Raw genomic sequence first — 20,797 nt, 5'->3', positions numbered from 1 at the left:
TGCAACAGAACTACGCCTCCAGTTTGGGAGTCTGTACGCTTTTTCATTTGCTCCCCAGTTGCAATCGGGTATCGAATGCTTTACCAATGAATTCGAACCATCGATTTACCACTTGGGACACCATCGTCACCACTAGACTACGAGATCATGTGCTGAATGGCCATTGTTATTTGATTTACTTTATCCTTTTCTCCAAAGACGTAATAAAAAGCGGACATGCATCATGCATGCTTGGACTCGAACCCCCAGTTTGAAACATGGGAAAGCTTTCGCCACTAGACCAGCAAAACTTGTGGCGAATTACTACACTATTTTATTTTACTTAATCTTTTTTCAAAGGATTTTACATCAAATTATATAAGTTAACTTGACGATTAATTTTCTTGTCTAAAACGCAAAAAATTGAATCTTATTTGTAGCTTTAACCTAATAATATCAATATTTTTGCTGACAATAAAATATCACAGGTATAGAGTTCATTGAGCAAAGGAGGAGCACTATACCTCGCCATCAGCTAGTTATATGCGGCCCAGTTGAAGCTAATGGTCACGGTGTGATCGCACCATCTTCGTTTCCATTAAATTATATTTTTGAATTTTTTATTGCTCGAAAACAAATATGCTTAAAAACGAAATATATTAGTAAATTAGCTTTTAGATGGAAATTACAGCCTTACCTAATGAAAATTTCAAATTTGAAAGTGGAAGTTTAGAGTGGTATAATCACTGAGCTATATAGGAATTATTATATAGCTCATTGGGTATAATCTGTTTATTATCCATGGAAAAACAATAACATTGATGCCTCGTGATCTCTCTTGTGACAAACTTGAGTTTTGATTTTCGATAAATTTTGTTTGGAAATTTGGTTTAAATAGCATTTAAAGTAAAGCATTTAAAGTAGAGGAAAAGAATATTTGTGACCTGTATTACAGAAAGAATGTGGCAGTATCAAACTATATTACTTTGCTTGTATGGCTTCTTCAAAGAGATGAAACCTTCGGAGTCATTCCTCACTCCATATCTGCGTGAAGCACCAAAAAACTTTACAGACGAACAGCTAGTGAACGAGATTTATCCAGTTTCAACCTACGCCAATCTCGTAGCGTTGTTCCTCGTTTTCTTTGTGACAGATTTCCTTCGGTACAAACCAGTTATAATTGCGGAAGCTTTGGCATATCTTGCCACTCGGGTGTTGCTAATTTGGGGCACAAGTGTCTTGTCCATGCAACTCATGCAGGTTGCGTATGGTATTGCAATTGGAGCAGAGGTAGCTTATTATTCCTACATTTATGCTGCAGTGACTGCTGAACATTACCGGAAAGTGACTAGTTTCACAAGAGCAGCCATCTTGGTTGGCCGGATGATGGCTGGCATAATGGCCCAGTTACTGATCTCACTAGAGTGGGCTGGCTATTTAACATTGAACTATATATCTTTTGCCAGTGTCATTGTTGCCTTTTTGTTTTCTTTGGTATTGCCCAGTGTGCAAAGTTCCGCAGATGCATTTAATAGTACCCCACGTGGAAACCATACATGGTTTACAAGGCTAAGGCTGCAATGGAAAGTATATTTTCTTGACTTCTGGCATGGATTCAGAAAGTGTTACTCTGGGCGATTATTGTTACGTTGGTCATTGTGGTGGGCTGTGGCAACTTGTGGTGAGCTACAGGTGGAAAATTATGTTCAAAATCTTTGGGATGAGATCCGGCCTTCCCATAACCATAGGATTTACAATGGTGGTGTTACAGCAGTGACACATTTGTTATCATCCACTATAGCAGTCTTATTGGCATTCACAAAAATCAACTGGACAATCTGGGGAGAATTGTGCCTAGGAGTTTTCTCCATCATTGACTGCTTTCTATTGTTTCTTATGGCTAGTACAAGCAATATCTGGGTGGCATATTGCAGTTATGTTCTATTTCGAATCATATACACATTTCTCATAACTATTGCAAGGTAAGTAGTAGTTGTGTGTGCAATATTACCTGCAGCCTTTTCTGCTTGAGCAAACTAAGTGACAATTCATCTAGATAAGGACCAAGGCAATTATAAACATTCTGGTACATATGAGACGAAAAGAAGAAGTAGGTTATCATTGACACGCTGTAGTTGCTATTTATGCAATTTATTACAATAATTAGATGTAATTTTAAGTACACTCATGAATTAGCATCTGTTAAGTCATTTAAATTGGTGTTTTATTAGTTTTCAAATAGCCCGAATGACAGAAATGAATAGATTTGGTTTGGTCTTTGGTTGTAATATGTTTGCGGCGTTGGTGTTTCAAACTATTCTTACCACAATTGTTGCAGAGAAGCATGGCTTGGCTCTTCCAGCAAAGAAACAGGTAATTTGTATTTTGGGCAGGTATATTATGTTATACTTCAAGCATGGACATTCTTCAATCTTCATGGCTCTCGTTCTGTTAGTTTTATGTTGCTTCATTCATAGTTGTATCTATTAGGGTGTGGGTGATATATTCCCAATTAAATTGCTACAAATATGATATATTTTTGCAAAATATGGTGTATAGAATATGGTATATTTGATTTTAAGTAATATATACCCAAATGCAGCGCGAGGGAGCTTGTCCATGACTTTTGCAAAACGTGATTATTAGTAAAAATCGTTTTGACCTTTGAATTTAAGGTTAGTTTTACTTCTGTAGACTGCGGAGGTTAAATCGCTGAATGTTTGTACTAATAATTAAAAATTAAAAAGAGCCGCGTCAACAACATGTCTGACCCCAGTTGTCCGACTGAAAATAGTCCATAGTATTTATAGAATTTTATGGTTTCTTTGTTTATATAGTTCATTGTTTATGGTTTCTACTTCTTTCTTATCGGAGCAGTGTTCTTAGCAATGGCGGTATATGCTATGACTGTTATTGGTTGGCGTGTGTGTTGGCAGCAGCGATACCGTCTCTTAGTATCCAACCAATGTGACGCATCTGGGACCGATGAGTCATCCGAGCTCAATGACGATGATTTGCAAACAAGTCATCCGTCGATCAACGAACTCAGGCCGTCTTTTCCTGCCGACGATGTCGCTGCGAACAGAATTGAAAAAGCTACAGTAATGCCCAAAGTAGTATAAGCACAATCACTAAACCTGTGGTTGTGGACCCATCTTTCAAGAGTACTAGTGTTTCACTAGTTTTTACTTTCCAGATACATAGCCTAGGATTGCTTTAAAACGATAGGCCATAGGCATGGAGCCAATTTGGCTGTTAGCAATGTCAACGACGGATTGACGTCTTGTAGTGGCAATGAAGAAGTTTATTAATATAAACAAAAACGAACGTCGCACCAAAAATTCAGTGTAACATGACAATGTTTTTCTAAACCAATAAAATTAAAAAAAAGCCAGTTTTTATTACATCTGATTCATAAGAAAACATAATTTTTAATAGATAAATTAAAAATATGTATGTGAGATAAAAATATACATTTTTCCGTTCTCACTTCAACAAAACTCAAAAAGACTATTTCTCTGCATGCCACACCATATGAGGCTAAGCTAAACTCAGGCCGGCGTCAGGCTGTCGGGGTATCAGAATATAACGCCTCAAAAGTCAAAACTCTTTTCGCTGGTCTTTATCACGCACGTGAGCTCTACTCACTGACACTGACAGATAGACGAATATGCCGCCATTTTTGGGGTACGTTTCTTCAAAATCGTTAGCGTGAGACCTCGTAACGGCGACTGTCTTTACTGATTTTTAGGCTGAATTGATTCTTCAAATGGTCTATTGATTCTAAAAAAAACTGTTTTTCATGTTGTTAAAATTTTTTAAATCCATTTAAGAAATTTGGGAGTACCCAAAAACGTCATCATATAGCAGCCAAATTTTTGTTGGGTTCCATCAACACTTTTTATCCTCGGTTGAAAATGTAACTGTGTTTATGTAGTCAGCCTTTGTAATCTCGTTCCCTGGGCCCACGAAAATGACGAAATTGCTGCCTTGAAAATCTGATGATTAGAGAGAGTTCCGCTGCTACTTTGGACTCTCAGCAAGCTCCCGGAATTTGTCGTCAAGCTACGTCCGGGAAGTCGTCGAAGATCGCTCTCTCCTCAGTCCACTGGCTCGCAGCAAGCAAAGCCTGCAAAGGTCATTATTTTTACCTCGATATCTACAAACTATAAAAACTTTTTACCTTTCCACAATGTTTTCTGATACCCACTAAACTTTGGTGATTCCTCGATGTAAGACACTGCGATCAAAATCTATCGAAGAAAAAGTGAAATCATGGGATTGAAACCTCTGGAATTTTCGGAAGCTTTATTGGACAGTCCGTACTTTCGCGAGAACATCCATGAACATGAACGTGAATTAGACAGGACCAATGATGCTATTAAATCGCTCATAAGGGAATGCAAATCGCTGATCAAGGCCCAAGAACGTAAGCGAAGTATTCTCGTGTTTTGTGTTAAATTATTTTGCTTATCGTTTGTGAAATTTTCGCGGTAACAGGCCGCATAAACAGCTGCCAAATTGTGCTGATGCTTGATATATTGACCCCCAACCTCACGCTGTTTGAATTTGTACACATTCAATTTATTGAAGGAAGTAGCCGAGTTTAAGTAGGTTTTCTGCTAAATCTCGATATTCATTGTTTTCATATCGTATGCGATGTTCGATTGTTCTCATGTATGTACCCAGATCTGATTTCAAATGTTCGACTAACTACCGGTGTCGAGTGCAGTAGGTGACTTAAAAATTATCTAGCAAGAAAAATACATATTTCGAAATAGCCAAATAGTAAACGTACTGTATTTTTGTGTATTTTCACGATTGTATGGTCAGATATCTTTTTCCACTCATAGAACCCCGTTTGTAGGATTCTGTTGCAATGAATGCATAGTTTTCAGACAGGAATCCTTGGCTCTATAGTCTATGCAAGTGTATTTCCTGTTTTCAGATAATATATGCGCTTGAGCTTATTATATAGTACATTATTTTTTAATGAGTGGATATTTTAAATTCTTTAATTATGAGTCATTTTATCGCAATTTCATGCTGCCAAATTCACTACATTAAGCAAAAGCATGATAAGTAATAAGCATGATAAACTATACAATACATTTCTCCCTAAATTCAGTGGCAGAACTTCCTCTTTCTGTCAATGAAGCAACCATCTTGCTATCTAATGCTCATCTGCAGGGGGCCTCATATAGAGTGGTAATTAGGAGAACAAAAAATGGGCATCATTGTTTAAATCTAATAAAAAAATTATCATGCTGCAGTTTAGTGATTTTAACAATTGATTTTATAATTGCATCATTTTGGCATGATTACAGAGGGTGGTTGTATAAAACTCTTTAACTACATTTTGCATACAGTTAAAAGTTAACTAGTCTTTTATACAACTGGCCCCAGGTCTATAACTGGTTCACATAATTTTGAACTCTTCCTGTCCTCTGGAAGTAAAGAAATCTCATGGAATTGTATATATTTGGTGCAAAACACAGAATGAACATTTATATCATGACCCACTAAATAAAACAAAGGCTAATAATATTTTTAATAATATGTAATAATATGTATAATATGTATAATATAACGTATAATATGTATAATATAACATATATATGTATAATATAATAATATGTCTAATAATATTTTTAATAATATGTATAATATGTATTATTGATACCTGTATCCATGTTTCCTTGGTAATTTGCAATTTCAGCCTTTATACTATTTTTTTTACATTTATTGTGTATAAAGTCATAAAATGCTTTTACAAAAAAGTTTCACAAATGACAGTTAAATTATTGTATAAACCCTTTGTTTTGGCTAATCAGGGTGTTGTTGATTCAGTATTAGTTCATATTTTGCAAAACCATCCAACTTCAACTGTCTGGACACCTCCCATGTCATAATATTTAGATAACTTTGGATTCCATTACACTCTGTCACATCACATAGGTGTAATTCCTAATCTCCAGGAGGAATTAGTACCCTTGCCAGCATTTTGCTTCAGCTTAGGGATTCTATTCAATTTTTAGTTTGTGGGAATGCCACATTTATTTGTTCCTGAAAAGTCCATCAGCTGGAGCCTAACGAAAGTCTAAGCTTTCCAGAAACAAATGCATGTTGTGTTTCTACAAACTGATAATTAATATTTGTCATGCAATGAGAATTTATTTATATTATATCTATTATTTTTTAAACAGAGTTGTCGAAAGCACAGAGAAATTTTGCCAATGTGTTGAAAGAGTTCAGGTTGGAATGTATTGGTGAAATTGACACGGACGATGAAATGGAAATTGGTAAGGGTATACAATAATGAAAATATGCAGCATAATATATTAGGCATCACTTTTTCTTTAAATTAAGAATGCTTGTGACTCGATATTGTCAGTATTGTAAATTGCTGTCAATACCATATGTTAAGCTGATTTTCATTTCAGATTCATTTTCATTTTTTATCGAGAATTTGTCATTTTTATTTCTTGGATTTTTTATTACAGCTAGAGCCTTTGAGACTTTCAGCCAGTTATTTGATCAAATTGATGATGAAAGAAAGCGTGTGGTAAAAAATTATTGTTGCTTACACCTGTTTATAAGCCAAATCTCAAGTACATGTTTAAAATTTGTACTGGTAATTAAGTTCTCTTTGAATATCACAGGTAGAAAATGCAACAAGTCAGCTCATCGATCCATTAGAAAGGTTTAGAAAAGATCAAATTGGTGAAGCTCGGGTCAGTGTTAATTGTTTATAAACTTTGTTAATTGTTTATAAACTTTCTTTATTTTCTAAGATCATTGTTCTGAAAAATATTCAAATAAGATAATTATTGTAAGGAAATTTGATGGAACTCATGTTACACTGTGAAGCCTGTGTCAAGAGATGATATATTGATTATGTTTGAGATAATATATTCCATTCTATTTTTATAATATAAAATTTATAGTATGCGCATGCTGATTGGTCAAGAAGCGTGTTTCTATAACTGTATGGAAACACGAGCCGAACTTGACAAGCAAGCAATGTAATGAGAATTTGTATTTAATCAAATTATAATATTTGTACAAAATCTTTTTATTGAGTTATGTTATAAAAGAAATAGAAAGCATTTTTCCTGTGTTTTCCCACACTAACTCCCAGGCATGTTTCTATAGCTGTATATTTTTTCTATTTTTTAAATGTGTGTTATAATGGAAACAAAGGTTTTTGAGATAAGAGCCTTGTATTGTTATGATCAGAAGTCAGAACCAATGTGCAAAGGCTGCTGTGTTCCCTCTTTACATTTTGTTAAGGAATATATTGTGGCAATATTTGCGCATGGGCATATACTGTAAGGACATATATACTTTATTTTATTTTTATAACTTAATGTATTGATATTTAGGAAGAAAAAAGAAAATTTGACCGGTCAACAGAGAAATATTGTAATTGTTTACAAAATTTCCTTGCAACTTCATCCAAGAAAAGTAGTATCACAAATTTAGAGGTATGTTGTAATCATATTAAAGTTTTAACTGTTTAAACTTCTATCCTGTGTAAATATTTCATGAATAATACATAGTATGTAAGTAAATAAATCTTATTAAATGGGTTTACTTTTGAATTGGGAAGAGACAAGTAAAATGCAAGGCTGGATTATATGTCAACCCCATCAATTTAATTATATAATTTTTGACTATAATGAAAGGATAGAAAGTCAGGATAGGAAAATGGTGTAATGTGGCTTTTTGCTTTAAAAATTCAGAGGCGAAGTGTGGAAAATCTCTGAATGTTACACTGTTACTTATGATTCATATGTAAGAAGCAATGATGCAAACAAGAGCAGTTTCCCCTTCCCCTTGTGTCTTAATTTTTCTACTCGATACTGTGTATATAGTGAGAAATCGTTGTTCATTTTGACCTCACTTTTTTCTCAGGAATCATTAATCGCAGAAAGGGATAATTTTTATGAAATAGCTCTAAGTTATGTGTTTAAATTGCAAGAGGTCAATGAGAAGAAAAAATTCGAATTTGTTGAAACAGTAAGTATTTTTTTTCAAATAAATGATGAAATTTTCGTCTTAAATTTTTGTATTTTAACTTCGTATAGTCGAAAATGATGTAATTCCTTTTTGACGTGTTTTACTTCCTTTCTTGAACTCTTTCGATATTTTTAAAGAAAATAGAACCAAGTAGACTTTTCCAGTAATAAGCTATGTCATAACTTCACTCTTTTAACCTATAATACTACAGTGTATGTGCAATGGAAGGGGGGAAAGAGACGTAGGGCCTGAGTTTCGTGTTAATGCGTGGTATTTCCACTTTTTAATTACGGAAATGGTCTCTTCATTAGTTATGAGTCTGCCTTATATTCTATTGGAATGCCAGCGCTCAAGATCCACTGCTTACTTAATGTTATTTAAGTTAAATTACCATGCAAAAACCTCGGTCTGATATTTCACAGTACAGATCGAACAAGCGAGGTCAATAATCTGTTTATTGTATGGCTGAGCTGCATGAGACATCCGGAATACTGGTCGAGATACGGAATATACGGACCACGGTCCGGATATCGATTTTTACGGATCGCTCGTCAACCAATCAGAATACAGGATTTTGAAAAGCCATACATGTATAATAAATTAAATTACACAATGATACCTCGTTCCTGTATCACTGTTTCTGTTTTCTCTTTCCGGATTGGCTCAATTTCAAGCTATTGTTTATTGTATTGTCAAGCTTTTGTTTATTTTGCACACGAACGAAGTGTCTTTTGGTTTGTATTTGCTGTAATATTTTTTCTCTTTTTTAGCTTCTTGGTTTTGTATATGGTCAAATGACGTTTTTTCACAGTGGTACGTTTAGTAGAATTCCATATAATACTCCTCGAGCATTTGCAGTATAGTGTAATGGTATAGTCGATGATTAAAAATAGCTTACCCATTGGTACGCGCATACGCCGCTCTAACTTAATTTTATCATTTTGTTTCAGGCCATGAAGTGTTTGAAGATCATAAAAATACATTGGTCGATCTTCAAGTTCGACTACAAAATGTAAGTTCATGTGTAAAAACTCTTAGTGCATCTGAATGTTCGAGGCTAATCAGGATATTAACATTTTCAGACGAGGGATAGGTTTGAAATAACAAAAGTACAAGCAGCGTCGCTACAAGAGAGAACAAGAAAGGTACGATCACTGTTCAGAACTGATCATCCATGACCATCTGCATGTGACCGAGCCAGACCTAGAGTGACTTAAGGCCGATCTACACGATGCGATTAGTCGTATGCGATTCTTATCCTGACGTATGTAAAAGATTGGTGAAGCCACTCTTTCTGTTCATCAGTTTATAACGAAATTTAAAATGGGCCTTTTTTATACGCATTTATTCGAATATATACGCCAGCATATATACGAATCGTATGCGACTAATCGCATCGTGTAGATCGGCCTTTACAGTCGTCTCTTGCGAGTGCGAATTTAAAATGTGACATCTTTACAGTGATAAGAATTGACAATAACTAGCGCACAAATATCGTATTATTTCGCTAGTACTGTAGCAGGTCAATGATTTGATGTATTGAATTCATCGTTGCCAGTTAGCCAATAGAACTGAATTTACTTAAATTAATACTGAATTTATTTTAAAAAATGGACCTCTGTGTTTCGTGTCTTTGCAGAAAGCGCAAGCTGGCGAGCTTCAAAGCAGTAAGATGTACGCCAGACAAGGATACCTCATGGTACAAAAGAAAGGAAAAGGTAAGCTAAACGCTTATGGTGTATGGAGTTTCACTCCTCGAACGAGACGCCTCTCCGCTTGCTAGCTACAAGAATTTTAATGAATTGATTAATCCTTGCTAAAATTGACCATACGTCTTGATTGGATTAAATAAATTCGTAGCCAGCCTTTATAGGAGCCTGCATGATAAGAGGACTGGAATTCTTCTCCGATCCAAGGCCGATCAGCCTGATCTAACCAGTAGTAATCACCGATATGCCTGCGTTGTCACTTTGTCATAGTTAAGATTTTATTGGTAGTTTTGTTTTTTGTTTCAGGTGGTTTGGGATACACGTGGAATAAGAATTTCTGTATGTACACAAAAGAAAACAAGATCTTCACTATGGTTCCTTATGTTCAGACGCAGTCAAAAATGGTTAGTTTGAAGTTAAATTGGTCTCATCAAACTCGAATTTAATTGATCGGGCATACAGCTTAGCGGAAACCAAAGTAGTTCGTTTTCTTTAAAACTTAATGTCGAGTGAACGGTCTTTGAATACTTGGCTTCATTATTGGACCATTCTAAAACTAAATTTAAAACTAGAAAATTTCATCAGTACAGCTGGAAAGAGCAACCCAAAATTTAGTGGTGTTGGATAGTTTGGATGCGAAATATTGGAAAGTGTGAAAAATATCGCCGTGTGAGTTTTGCGTGGAAATTGTGCGCGAAAAACCCAAATTTTCCAACTTTCCGGAGCCATAATTTCCACACTTTCCACAGCTTATCACTGGGCGCTTATATCAGCATATAAGTAACCAGCCCTGATATGGCATTACCATGCAGTCCTGCATTAACCTATAGGGGAAAGAGATTTATTATGGTGGCTTATCAACTTGCATAAATTTTCTTTTCCAAACCGGTTAATGTTTCGTCTTCTCCGTGTGAAGGCAGTGTTTAACTGGGGCACACCCCAAAATGTGTCATGCAGCGGTATCATCATCATGGCACGTGTTTTGCAGGAATATTTTAAGCACGTATAATCAGCAAGAAAACATTCCTACAGTTCCCGTATCGGCTTTGAGTTATCGAGGTGCTTTATTGGCCCTCCTTAGATGAGGCTCTTTTTTCAAGGATAGTTTTGGTGTGATATATTCAACTTTTGTTAGCATCGTTTAACTGGGTTGTGTTGATTGGATTTCTCATGTTCATGCATGGCTTTCATTCAACGTTGAGTTTTGTTGGCTTTCCATTCTTTTCCACTACAGTTTTGTGTTCGTTATCTACAATCTTGAGTATAGGACAATCGTTTATCAAGAAACAAGAGATTAGCTTGATCGACCGTTGGCCGAATTAACTTCAACACTTGTGATCGAATAAAGTCTGAAACAAAAAACGAATTTTCGTAAAGTTAAAGATTAATGTTTAGCAAATGCGGCCAACGAAATTTTACCCCCATGGCTCCTGCGAGGCCGTAATTAAAACATGTTTGGAATAAAACACCTGACGCCCATTCTATCTGATTAATAATTTATCTCATGGATACATATCAATAATTTTATGTACAACTATTGAGGATACTCTTGTCCGTACATTTATTTTTTCCATTAAACCAGAAAATGTCGTGAATCTGTGTGTATATACGACCCTCTTACGGACGGACTGTACGTTTACACTGACTTCGATTTCGTTTATTCTTCAGAGTGGCTCTACGGACACGGTCGTACTGAAAAGCTGTGTGAGGTAAAACTTGTTTGTATACATACATACTGACTTACTGTACAGTAAGTGTAAAATGCAACGAAAAAAAATCGCTGCAGAAGATTCTGCGCTATTCCTTGAGATACACGGAATAGATTTAGCCATTAAAGTTATATCAAATGAGAATTATATATTTATCTAAAAACAGTTCAGCTGCTAAAGAGCCTGATCGTAAGGTCAGCCGATACAAGTACATTTATAACGGTGTAATACTTAACTGTTTTTTTTTATTTTGACTGCTTTTTGCAAAATATTTTAGCAGTTACTTTGATTTTCTTTACGTAGCAGATTCTCTGATTATATGAATTGCCCTTCACTTTAGATATTTAATTTTGGTTTTATTTATACAACCGGGAGACCTATTCAATGGGACAATGCATGCAATGATATTTATAAGTATTAAATCGTCTTGCACAGCGAATACGACTGTGTATATGATACGTATTGCTTTTTTAATTTATTACACCGAGTGAAAACGGGTGACGGAAATAAAATGCACTGTACAAATCTTGTGAAAAATGTGCCAAGGAAAATATACTGTACAAATCTTCTGATGAATTTTATGCAATTTAATTACGATATGTATTCTCGACATGTATACTTGCATGCATAAATTGCATTTGCAAATTACATGAATACTTGTATGTATTCATATTATGTACTTTTCAAAAAGCACTATTGCGCTGTAGCTACATTACTCTAAAGCATAATTTTCGTGACAGTATATGAAACTTTCTTCTTGAGATCATACGAACTTCTTTTTACACCTGTATGTCCTGAGCCCATGAAGGTTTAGTGTTTTATCTGTAGTATAATTTGACCGATTTGAATCGATTTGACCGTGTTGATGTAAAGTACGCTTTCTTCATACATCCTTGGTCTTTACAGGAGAATGACAGAATCTATTGACAAAAGATTTTGCTTCGACATAACGGCTCAGGATAGGTAAGGTTAATGATCATATGCTCTAAGATCACTCTTTTGTTTTGTTTCCACGGTTTGGCAATTCGCCACCGTTACATACAATAGAAAGCTGTCGTTAAACTAACAAACTTAATCCATGCAGCAGTGCAACTAGTCGATTTAAGCTATCCTAAAAGAGGGATAAAATTGACAATTGTACAAATGTGAGCTCTCAAAGCGTGGTGAGAATGTGGTTATTTAACAAAATAGAATGAATCATGTGGTATGGGCCCTCTTGCAGTCATCAGAATGATAATTGCATACAACTTATCGTGTAGTCTAAATAGGCCTTTACACATCGTTCGATTTGTTGGAATGTTTATGTCAACCTTATTTGAGATGTCTGTCTACAATAATTTATTGTATAACTTCACCGATTATATTAGATCAGTTCAGGTTTTTTTTCCACTGCAGCTTTCCAACACTGGCATAATGCACATTTGATTGCTTCATTAAGTATAAATTATTTCACATGATAAGTTAGATGGTTAGGGAAGTAAAAATCTCTTCTCATTCTTTCCAGACCGCAACCTATAACACTTCAAGCGCAGAGCGAAGACGATCGTAAACAATGGCTTTGTGCCATGGATGGAAAAGAACCGGTAAGATGTTCATATTTCATATATACCAGTAATTCATTGGTTATTGCTGCAAGCGTTCCAAGGCTCACACAGGGAAGACTTATGATAAACGCGCCTTTATGCTTACCATGCGAATCAGGAAAATTTGTTGCAGGAACGTTGCATGCATCGATATGAATGAATCTGGATCGTGCATTTTGCTTGTCATTCGGCCCAATCCTGCATGGCTCTTCAGTTGCAATGTTCTGATTGGCTAGTTGCAACTAGCTCAATTGGGTCACAGACCTATTTAAAGTCCGGTAAAAATAAAATATTAATATCTGCCATCACGGTTCAACTCGCTTTGGATCTGTAAATGATTAAAGTGATTGTATTTGACAAATAAAGTAGACGGCAAATACGAAGTAACAGGGACAAACTGGAATAAAGCAAGCCTAATGAAAACTTAATGACAAAAAACAACATCGCCATGATAGCAACGTATGCACCGTTACATTCTCATATCAGATATTTTTTCACGGCTTGTTCTTCTAGATCTACCTTGATAGTAACGAATTGGCGGCCAGTTCGAATAATGAGGACAAAGGTTTGTGATTAACCGATCTTTTCTCGGAAACTGAACAGCTTCGATGCAATAACGGGGTTGACTGATTAAATGAAATGATAGTCTCTGAAAATTCCTATTTTCTATTAGCTAGCTACTTATCTGTGTGTCCATAAAAAATCATGACTGTTTTTTTGTGAACTGCCCTGCAGATGCAAACGAGTGCATACTTTTGAATGTGCAGTGTAATCTGCATGTGCAATCTCGCATAAAGTAGCTGTTTCGTTCTCTCAATTAGTTATCTTTATTATCTTTAATTGTTTTGCAGCCAGTTTCGATGATTTTCTTATTGGCGTGAAGTTTCTTAAGAAATGTGTTGCTGCAATTGAAACCAGAGGTACATTATTAATGCATGATAAATTTTTCTTCTTTACAAGAGTGAACTCTGAAAGCCATGTCACGCGTATAAGGGTAGAATATAGGACACTGGACGATGTGTGACTAAAAGCATCTTCACATGCAACTGAGAATATGAATTACGAAATCATCAAAAATAAACAATTCATTGTAACAGTGCAAGCGACGGTGCTCCCTTTTTTAATAGGTATTAACGAGCAGGGGCTATACAGAGTTGTTGGTGTTGGGTCAAAAGTTAAGAAATTATTGGACGTTTGTTTTGGTAAGATTTCTTCACGAAGATGTATTGTCTGGATTAATCCTGTATAAGTTCCCATCAAATGTGCTGAGGCAACTGCTTAAAAGTTACAAAACGAACTTCTTGTTAACGCAAGTACATGCAGCATGATTTTTTACTTAATATGAGTATTTTATAGTGTCGTGGCCATCCTTGACAAACCAAATTTTCAAGGATGAAAAGTTTTTACGAGGATGAAAACGCATGTATCCATCATTTCTTGCGCTTTCAAGTAGGAACTATTGTTTTTTTAAAGACAATCTTGACTGAATTATAGCTTTCTAAACCAGTCTACATAAGCAGATAATCTAATAAACTTTTTTATCTTGATATTATTCACCAACAGATTGATGAATTGGAACTTGACAGTGATGAATGTGAATATGAAGTCAAAACTATTACAAGCGCTGTTAAACATTTCCTCAGGTCGGTGCTTATGAATATTTTACGACGTGCAGCAGGCAGCTGCAACTAAACCCTTATCTCGAGCTTGCCGAATCAACTTCTTCTTGATTATAAGTAGCTCGAGTGCTTTGTCTTTATCCCGGTTTCGATTTGGTCGTGCATGTCCAACATACGTCCTTAATTCAAATCAATTCTGTTCACTTCAGAGATGTATTTTAAAGATACAGAAACATTAGTTAATTGTGCGATGTGAACTTGTGGGGATATAGCTAATAAAAAACGATACGTGTAAGACTCCTCACGTATTGTTGTAGTAAAGTAAAGCAAACCAGGTCGACGATGATGTTACTCCAGTAATATATGTAGTGATATCACTGTTGCCCCTTTTTCACATAGCTGGATACAACTAACTGGCTAAGGTTTATTCGCTTAAAATTCTTCCAACTAACTGTAACTTAGACCCGTAATGCTTGTAATTATTTCGCTTGAACATTTATCCCAGCTGCGTGAAACTGGTTCCAACTGGGCCGAGAGGACAAAGCTGCTAAAACCTCTCTTAATATAGTGTAAGACCACACGATCTGATGTCTTGTTTTGTTTGTTTGACCTATTTAGGAGTATGACAGCGCCATTATTAACGTTCGAACACCACGATTCTATATTAGAAGCTGCAAGTAAGTTTTACCTACGCTCATGTTTTCAGCACCGCAGCATATATTACGTATTTTGTACAATTTTGTTTACACAGAAACAGAAAGTTACGACAATAGAGTGGAAGCACTAAAAGCGCAGCTAGACAAATTACCTTATGACAATTATGAAATGCTGGACATTATTACGGAACATCTTAAAAAGTGAGTCTTTTATAAAGATAATATCGAAATGATCTCTATACAAAGTTCTAATCTACGTCGCTGACATTAATTTTGTCCGTTAAAAAACATTAGAACGAAGTCTATTTCCACCTATTTAATAACAATTTAAACGTTGGATGAAAGAATAATAGGAATATTATAAAACTACTTCAAGTGCCGAGGTTCAATTGGCGTTGATTTATTGATGACACAGCATCTAGTTTACAGAATATATTTCGATTTTGATTTTTTTGCAGTTTAGCCTTTCAGATGTGGATTACTGTTTACTCTTACATTGGGTGACCGGGAGCCACATCTTGTTCGAAGGACTCGGGCTGTGGCGTTATAAATTGTTTGTGCATGTCTTTTCTTTCAATAGGGTAGCAGAAAACTCGAAAAGAAACCTTATGCAAGCGAGTAATCTTGGCGTTGTGTTTGGTCCAACGTTGATGAGATCCAGAGAAGAAACAATGGCGGCCATCATGAATTTAAAGTATCAAACGATAGTCGTCGAGTTGATGATCAACGAATACGATGCGGTAAATATCCCACGAACCCACCTAGGTCCAGAGTCGACAAGGCGTATAGTCTGCAAACACGCCTTGCAGTTTTTAAAGTGTCTATTATGTGCTTGGTTTCGATGTGACACAGCTTTACCGTGCATGGTCTTTTGAAATTTTTTTTATGAATGTTTCTGCAAAACATTGAGCATAATCCAATGAGCTGATGGCATTAGACGATTAGGGAGAACATCGATTGTCTTCAAGTTTGCATAAACATGAGGAAAAAGAACGAAGTTTTTAAACCAATGTCTATGTATGGGCTTTTCGCAGTACAGACGCCACATTGATAGTCAAATATCACCTTTGTTGGTGATATTAAATAACCTTTCCCGTTGTGTATCGCCTTCTATGTAGCTGTTCGACTCGTCGAATCCATTCTCTTCGAGTGCCTCAGACGAAAAACCCAAACCTTCAAACGCCAAGAAGCCGGACATTCCTGACAAGAAACCAGAGACGTCTGAGAAGAAACCAGAATTACCCAACAAAAAGCCGGAGCTCCCCGGAAGGAAACCGGTTCTTGATGATAAGAATGTGTACTCGGTACCACCGACTGTACCGCCTCCAAGGTCCTGTCCTGCGGCTAGGACACAGTTAAAGTCATATCCAGCACCGTTACCTCCCCAAAGTAGAGCTAAGAATTTGTCGCTTACTAGGAAACAGAAGCAATCGTCCAGTAAGTGTAATAAAGTTCATAAATTCGTTTATCAGTCACAATTATTTTCAGGTTAGCAGGGTTGCCATGCATGCTCTCTAAGTACACATGCAAGATTTAGTACAAATGCCTCTTGCAATTTAAGGCATTTGATGTGATTTTCCTGCGCACGTTGAGCATTTATCATTTTGTAAAAATAATAAATTTTGTAACAATACTTTACTCTGAAATAATTGATCGCTTTTTCTCTGCCATTGTGTAACCGAGTCATGATTTTTATCCTTAGGCTCAGATGAGAATGTAGCGGCACAGTCAGGTAACACATATTCCATGCAACACATATTCCACAATGCATGCAAATTGATATTCAACCTCGTTTGATACTGGAGAAATGTTTATCCGTATGTCTATTTGTTAAACATAAATGCAGACTTTCCAATAAAAGAATACTCTACAATCACTCAACCAATCATGATACCCAGAAACGCTTACACACTATGAAAATTATACAAAATACAAATTCACCAATTCATATGTATAGTTTAATCGAAAGAATGAAATATAAAATTAGCCTATCATTCAATTAATTTCTTTTACTTTATGACTATCTTTCGTAGAGTCAAATGTGATGTCGAAATTAAAAGCATTGTAAGTGTTCTTGATATTTTTCCTAATCGATCAACGGTTTTTTGTATTCGTATTTTAACAAAAAACCTGAAAAAGCTTTCAAGGAATTTTATAACAAGGGTTTTGTGTATTTCTAGTGAATCGACGGATGGAAGAAAGAATAATGGTGGAATTAGTACAGTTAGCTCACAGTATGCGACAACGGGTCCCACTACGGCCACGACTGACACTCGTGCTCGACAGAATAGTCCCCCACCTCTACCTACTAGTCCACCGCCCAGGGATGTATACCAGGCACCTCCTCCACGAACCATGAGGTATTAAAAGTAGGGTTTGTCACCTCTAAAGAATGTTAATCTTTATGCTTTGCCAATGTTCCTTATTGCATCTGATTGAATATTCCTCTGCATGTATTTTCTTTAAATATAAGTGTAGGCAGTATACCTGTAGGATTGTGGGTCGAAAGAAGTTTTCCCATTCTGACGTTTCACGGTAATATTTCACTACCATATGTAAGACTAGAATGCTATCCTGACAGTATTATCTTCCAATTGGCCCTAATTCTTACGAGGCATCCTGATCTTATAATACCATGAAACTAAAACCATACTATAGAGATCCTATAAACACCCTGGAAAGTGCTATAATTATTAGTATTGTATTGAGATGTCTATATTTTTGCATAACATATTTTCGTTTCAGACGAGTACGTACAAAATTTCCATGCGTTGGGGAAAACACCACGGAATTATCATTTGACGCCGATGTCATTATTACGAATGGTGAGTTGACAAAGATGTGGTTTGTATGTTTGTTTTGTTGTTTTCTCTCACGCTGTATGTTTGTTTTCTTGTTTGTGTCTGTCCATCAGTACGCGAGTTTGAACTAATTGGGCATGCGCTATACGGAAGCTGCTAGATGGTGCTAGCCGTCAAATACTTGCCGCAATAAAAATTAATATATAAAAAAAATCACGAGCAAGATAAGTCGTTTCAACAGCATCTATTCACAATAGCAATTGTTTCCTCGCGAGTTCTTTTGTTCGATAATGTAATCAATTAAAGCCAGGGCGCTTATATAGTATACTACTATATAAGCGCCCTGATTAAAGCACACTGCAGAGACTTTTAATTTGACATTTTTGACGGGTTTCGTGCGCATGCATAGCGCTCATTTAACACCCCCTAACAAAACCTGGCTTAGATCGTACCAGCTAGTATGCCGCAGACTTGTTGCAGTCAAACACATGTGTTTAAGGATTCATTTGCAAGTGGAAAGCAGCATGCTAAACACGTCTTCTACTTGTGCTTCCCGTGTAAGCTAGCTTTGTACATTACATTGTATTACATTACATTACATTACTACATTACATAGAAGATTCATTTTAGAACCTACATATAGAATAATTGTTAAAGATAATTAAAAATAATAAATAATAGTGTTAATGCAATCTCATTTAGTTCGAGATTCCAAAGAACCAGGATGGTTAGAAGGAACACTAAATGGAAAAACTGGACTAATTCCATCAAATTATGTGGAATTCATTTGAAGTTCCGTAATTTTTAACCTTTTATATTGGTTTACCTCCGGGGTAAATGATTGAACGTAATTAGTGTTGCATCATCGAAAAAAAGGCGAAAAATAAGAATACTTCGGAATATGTAATAAATTACCAGAGACCTACTAAACTGTACTGTACTGTATATTTAGTATAGGTCAGTGTCAAGTATACGTACAATGTCATGCATACAGCTTTCAGCTTTACTTCTAGTAGATCTTTAATGAAACTTTTACCTTTTAAAAACGATCTTCAATGAATAAGCTAGTCACAACAAATATTCAAACTGCGCAAGCTGCTAAAATGATACAAATTTCGTTTGTTAAAGGGTTCATGTTGCCGCAGAATGCTCTCGGGATGATATTAAAAGGCATTAGTCCTCTTCACACCTTCTAAAATCCGAAACCTGTTTTACAAACAAAATTTAGGACTATTTGAGAGCATATATGAAACTGTGAGTGACCTTTCAGTCGATCCAATAATTACCTACCAACACGTTATGGAATTAGCATATTCATTTAGGTTTACAAAAAGGTTCAAAAACGTTCTCTATATACCTTGAACTCTGAGCTGCCAGTTATGATAGATAGGTTATTAACCGTTATTGCTTAACTGGACTAGTAAACATCCACTATATATATAGGTAGAAGATTCACCAAAACAATCTTGGGAATTTCATCATCCCTTGAACGATGATGCAGCTGTATACAAAATGCTTTAAAGTCGCGTCACGATTCAATGATGCAACACTATAATTGTATAGATTCAGATTGATTCTTATGTAGCAACACTGCTAGTTGATCAAAGAAATATATAGATAGAAATATGTTATTAATATTATGGTAAAATCAAGTCTTGGTACGTATACTTAATATTATTTTGTTCAAGTGTGACAAGGACATTAATTATGTGGGCCTTATATGTACTGAGTCTTCACTGAGTTTTATAGGTAGAATTGTTGTAAAAAATAAGTAAGAAAAAAAAATAAAATTTTAAGTCTAGATCGATTTAATTTAGATCTTTTTATCATGTAATTATGCTGTGAGGATTTCCGCAATGATTACTATTCACAAAATGCATCCCCTTGAAAAAAAATTTTTAGCCAAAATGTTCTTTAAATCGTTTCTTGTATTAGACGGCATTTAAAGATAACTTGACATGTTCTTGTTGTGAATAGCATATCTTAAATTCATGTTACCACAGTGAAATAAATATAACTGGAACGCTACCTTCTGACAGGAAGTTGAAGCTAAGTCACCCCCAGTCTTTACACGCAAAAACAAACACGGCCAAAACAAATTTTTTTTTGTTATTTTGTAAATTTGATAAAAACTCCCCGAAAAATTTTTTTAGGGAGTTAAATAACTGATTTTGTTAGTGCTTACAGCCGGCTGAGACATTCTTGAAGTTGGTAGAATGAATTTTATGGACCTATTAATAATTGGAAATGCGGAGTAAGACGGTTCTTTGCTAGGAAAAAGCGTAGAGCCTAGCGTGACAATGCAGGAATATTTGTTTTACTTTACAATTAATACAACTTTTTTGCCATCTAGTCACTTGAAATTAAATAAATATAAATTTATAATATCAAACAATGTCTACCAAGTGTATTTTGCGATGAAATTTTAGCTTTAGGATATCCGTTTCGTACAAATATTGTTGTCAAAATTGCACATCGCTATAAACTTGTTCCGTTTAAGAAAATTTGTTTCCAATCTGATCGGCAACTCCAGTTGTAATTCGTAAAACAGTTCACCTGGTTGAATTTAAGAGTAATTCCATTATAATTCCATAAAAAAAACATTTAAAACCATGAAACAAACAAAAAATCAAATATCTTTCAAATTCGCTCTGCATCTGCAGTGTCTCGCGAGTCACGCGAGAATGAAGCCAAAAATTTGCCAAAATTTGCGAGACTT

At 35.5% G+C, this 20,797-nt stretch overlaps 2 protein-coding genes across 2 annotated transcripts; both read left to right on the top strand.

Moving 5' to 3' along the window:
• Nucleotides 1–795: 795 nt before the first annotated feature.
• On the top strand, nt 796–3,446 carry LOC114523410 (thiamine transporter 1-like). Its single transcript, XM_028544313.1, has 3 exons — nt 796–1,961; nt 2,211–2,352; nt 2,817–3,446. The coding sequence occupies exons 1-3, from the start codon at nt 940–942 to the stop codon at nt 3,099–3,101; spliced, it is 1,449 nt and encodes a 482-aa protein (XP_028400114.1). The 5' UTR covers nt 796–939; the 3' UTR covers nt 3,102–3,446.
• Nucleotides 3,447–4,116: 670 nt separating this feature from the next.
• Nucleotides 4,117–19,876, top strand: LOC114523380 (rho GTPase-activating protein 26-like). Its single transcript, XM_028544277.1, has 27 exons — nt 4,117–4,408; nt 6,186–6,281; nt 6,483–6,544; nt 6,642–6,713; nt 7,365–7,466; nt 7,897–8,001; nt 8,772–8,814; nt 8,952–9,013; nt 9,084–9,146; nt 9,641–9,719; nt 10,017–10,114; nt 11,379–11,419; nt 12,326–12,382; nt 12,924–13,002; nt 13,516–13,567; nt 13,854–13,922; nt 14,130–14,204; nt 14,555–14,645; nt 15,240–15,298; nt 15,373–15,478; nt 15,858–16,017; nt 16,396–16,714; nt 16,980–17,009; nt 17,311–17,341; nt 17,458–17,637; nt 18,023–18,102; nt 18,781–19,876. Exons 1-27 carry the CDS (start codon nt 4,255–4,257, stop codon nt 18,867–18,869), a joined length of 2,454 nt encoding a protein of 817 aa, XP_028400078.1. The 5' UTR covers nt 4,117–4,254; the 3' UTR covers nt 18,870–19,876.
• Nucleotides 19,877–20,797: the final 921 nt, after the last annotated feature.

This window comes from Dendronephthya gigantea, unplaced genomic scaffold (genome assembly GCF_004324835.1).
Source record: "Dendronephthya gigantea isolate DGI-Jeju-01 unplaced genomic scaffold, DenGig_1.0 000027F, whole genome shotgun sequence".
Lineage (NCBI taxonomy): Eukaryota > Metazoa > Cnidaria > Anthozoa > Malacalcyonacea > Nephtheidae > Dendronephthya > Dendronephthya gigantea.
This window is presented reverse-complemented; position numbering and strand designations above follow the sequence as displayed.

What these genes read in the sequence shown, in the direction of transcription:
- LOC114523410 (XM_028544313.1), top strand. Translation starts at nt 940, where the DNA reads ATGTGGCAGTATCAAACTATATTACTTTGCTTGTATGGCTTCTTCAAA. An exon ending in TTTCTCATAACTATTGCAAG is followed by an intron (nt 1,962 to 2,210) that starts GTAAGTAGTAGT and finishes GTGTTTTATTAG; the next exon opens with TTTTCAAATAGCCCGAATGA. An exon ending in CTCTTCCAGCAAAGAAACAG is followed by an intron (nt 2,353 to 2,816) that starts GTAATTTGTATT and finishes TTGTTTATATAG; the next exon opens with TTCATTGTTTATGGTTTCTA.
- LOC114523380 (XM_028544277.1), top strand. Translation starts at nt 4,255, where the DNA reads ATGGGATTGAAACCTCTGGAATTTTCGGAAGCTTTATTGGACAGTCCG. An exon ending in ATGATGAAAGAAAGCGTGTG is followed by an intron (nt 6,545 to 6,641) that starts GTAAAAAATTAT and finishes TGAATATCACAG; the next exon opens with GTAGAAAATGCAACAAGTCA. An exon ending in ATTACGGAACATCTTAAAAA is followed by an intron (nt 15,479 to 15,857) that starts GTGAGTCTTTTA and finishes TTCTTTCAATAG; the next exon opens with GGTAGCAGAAAACTCGAAAA.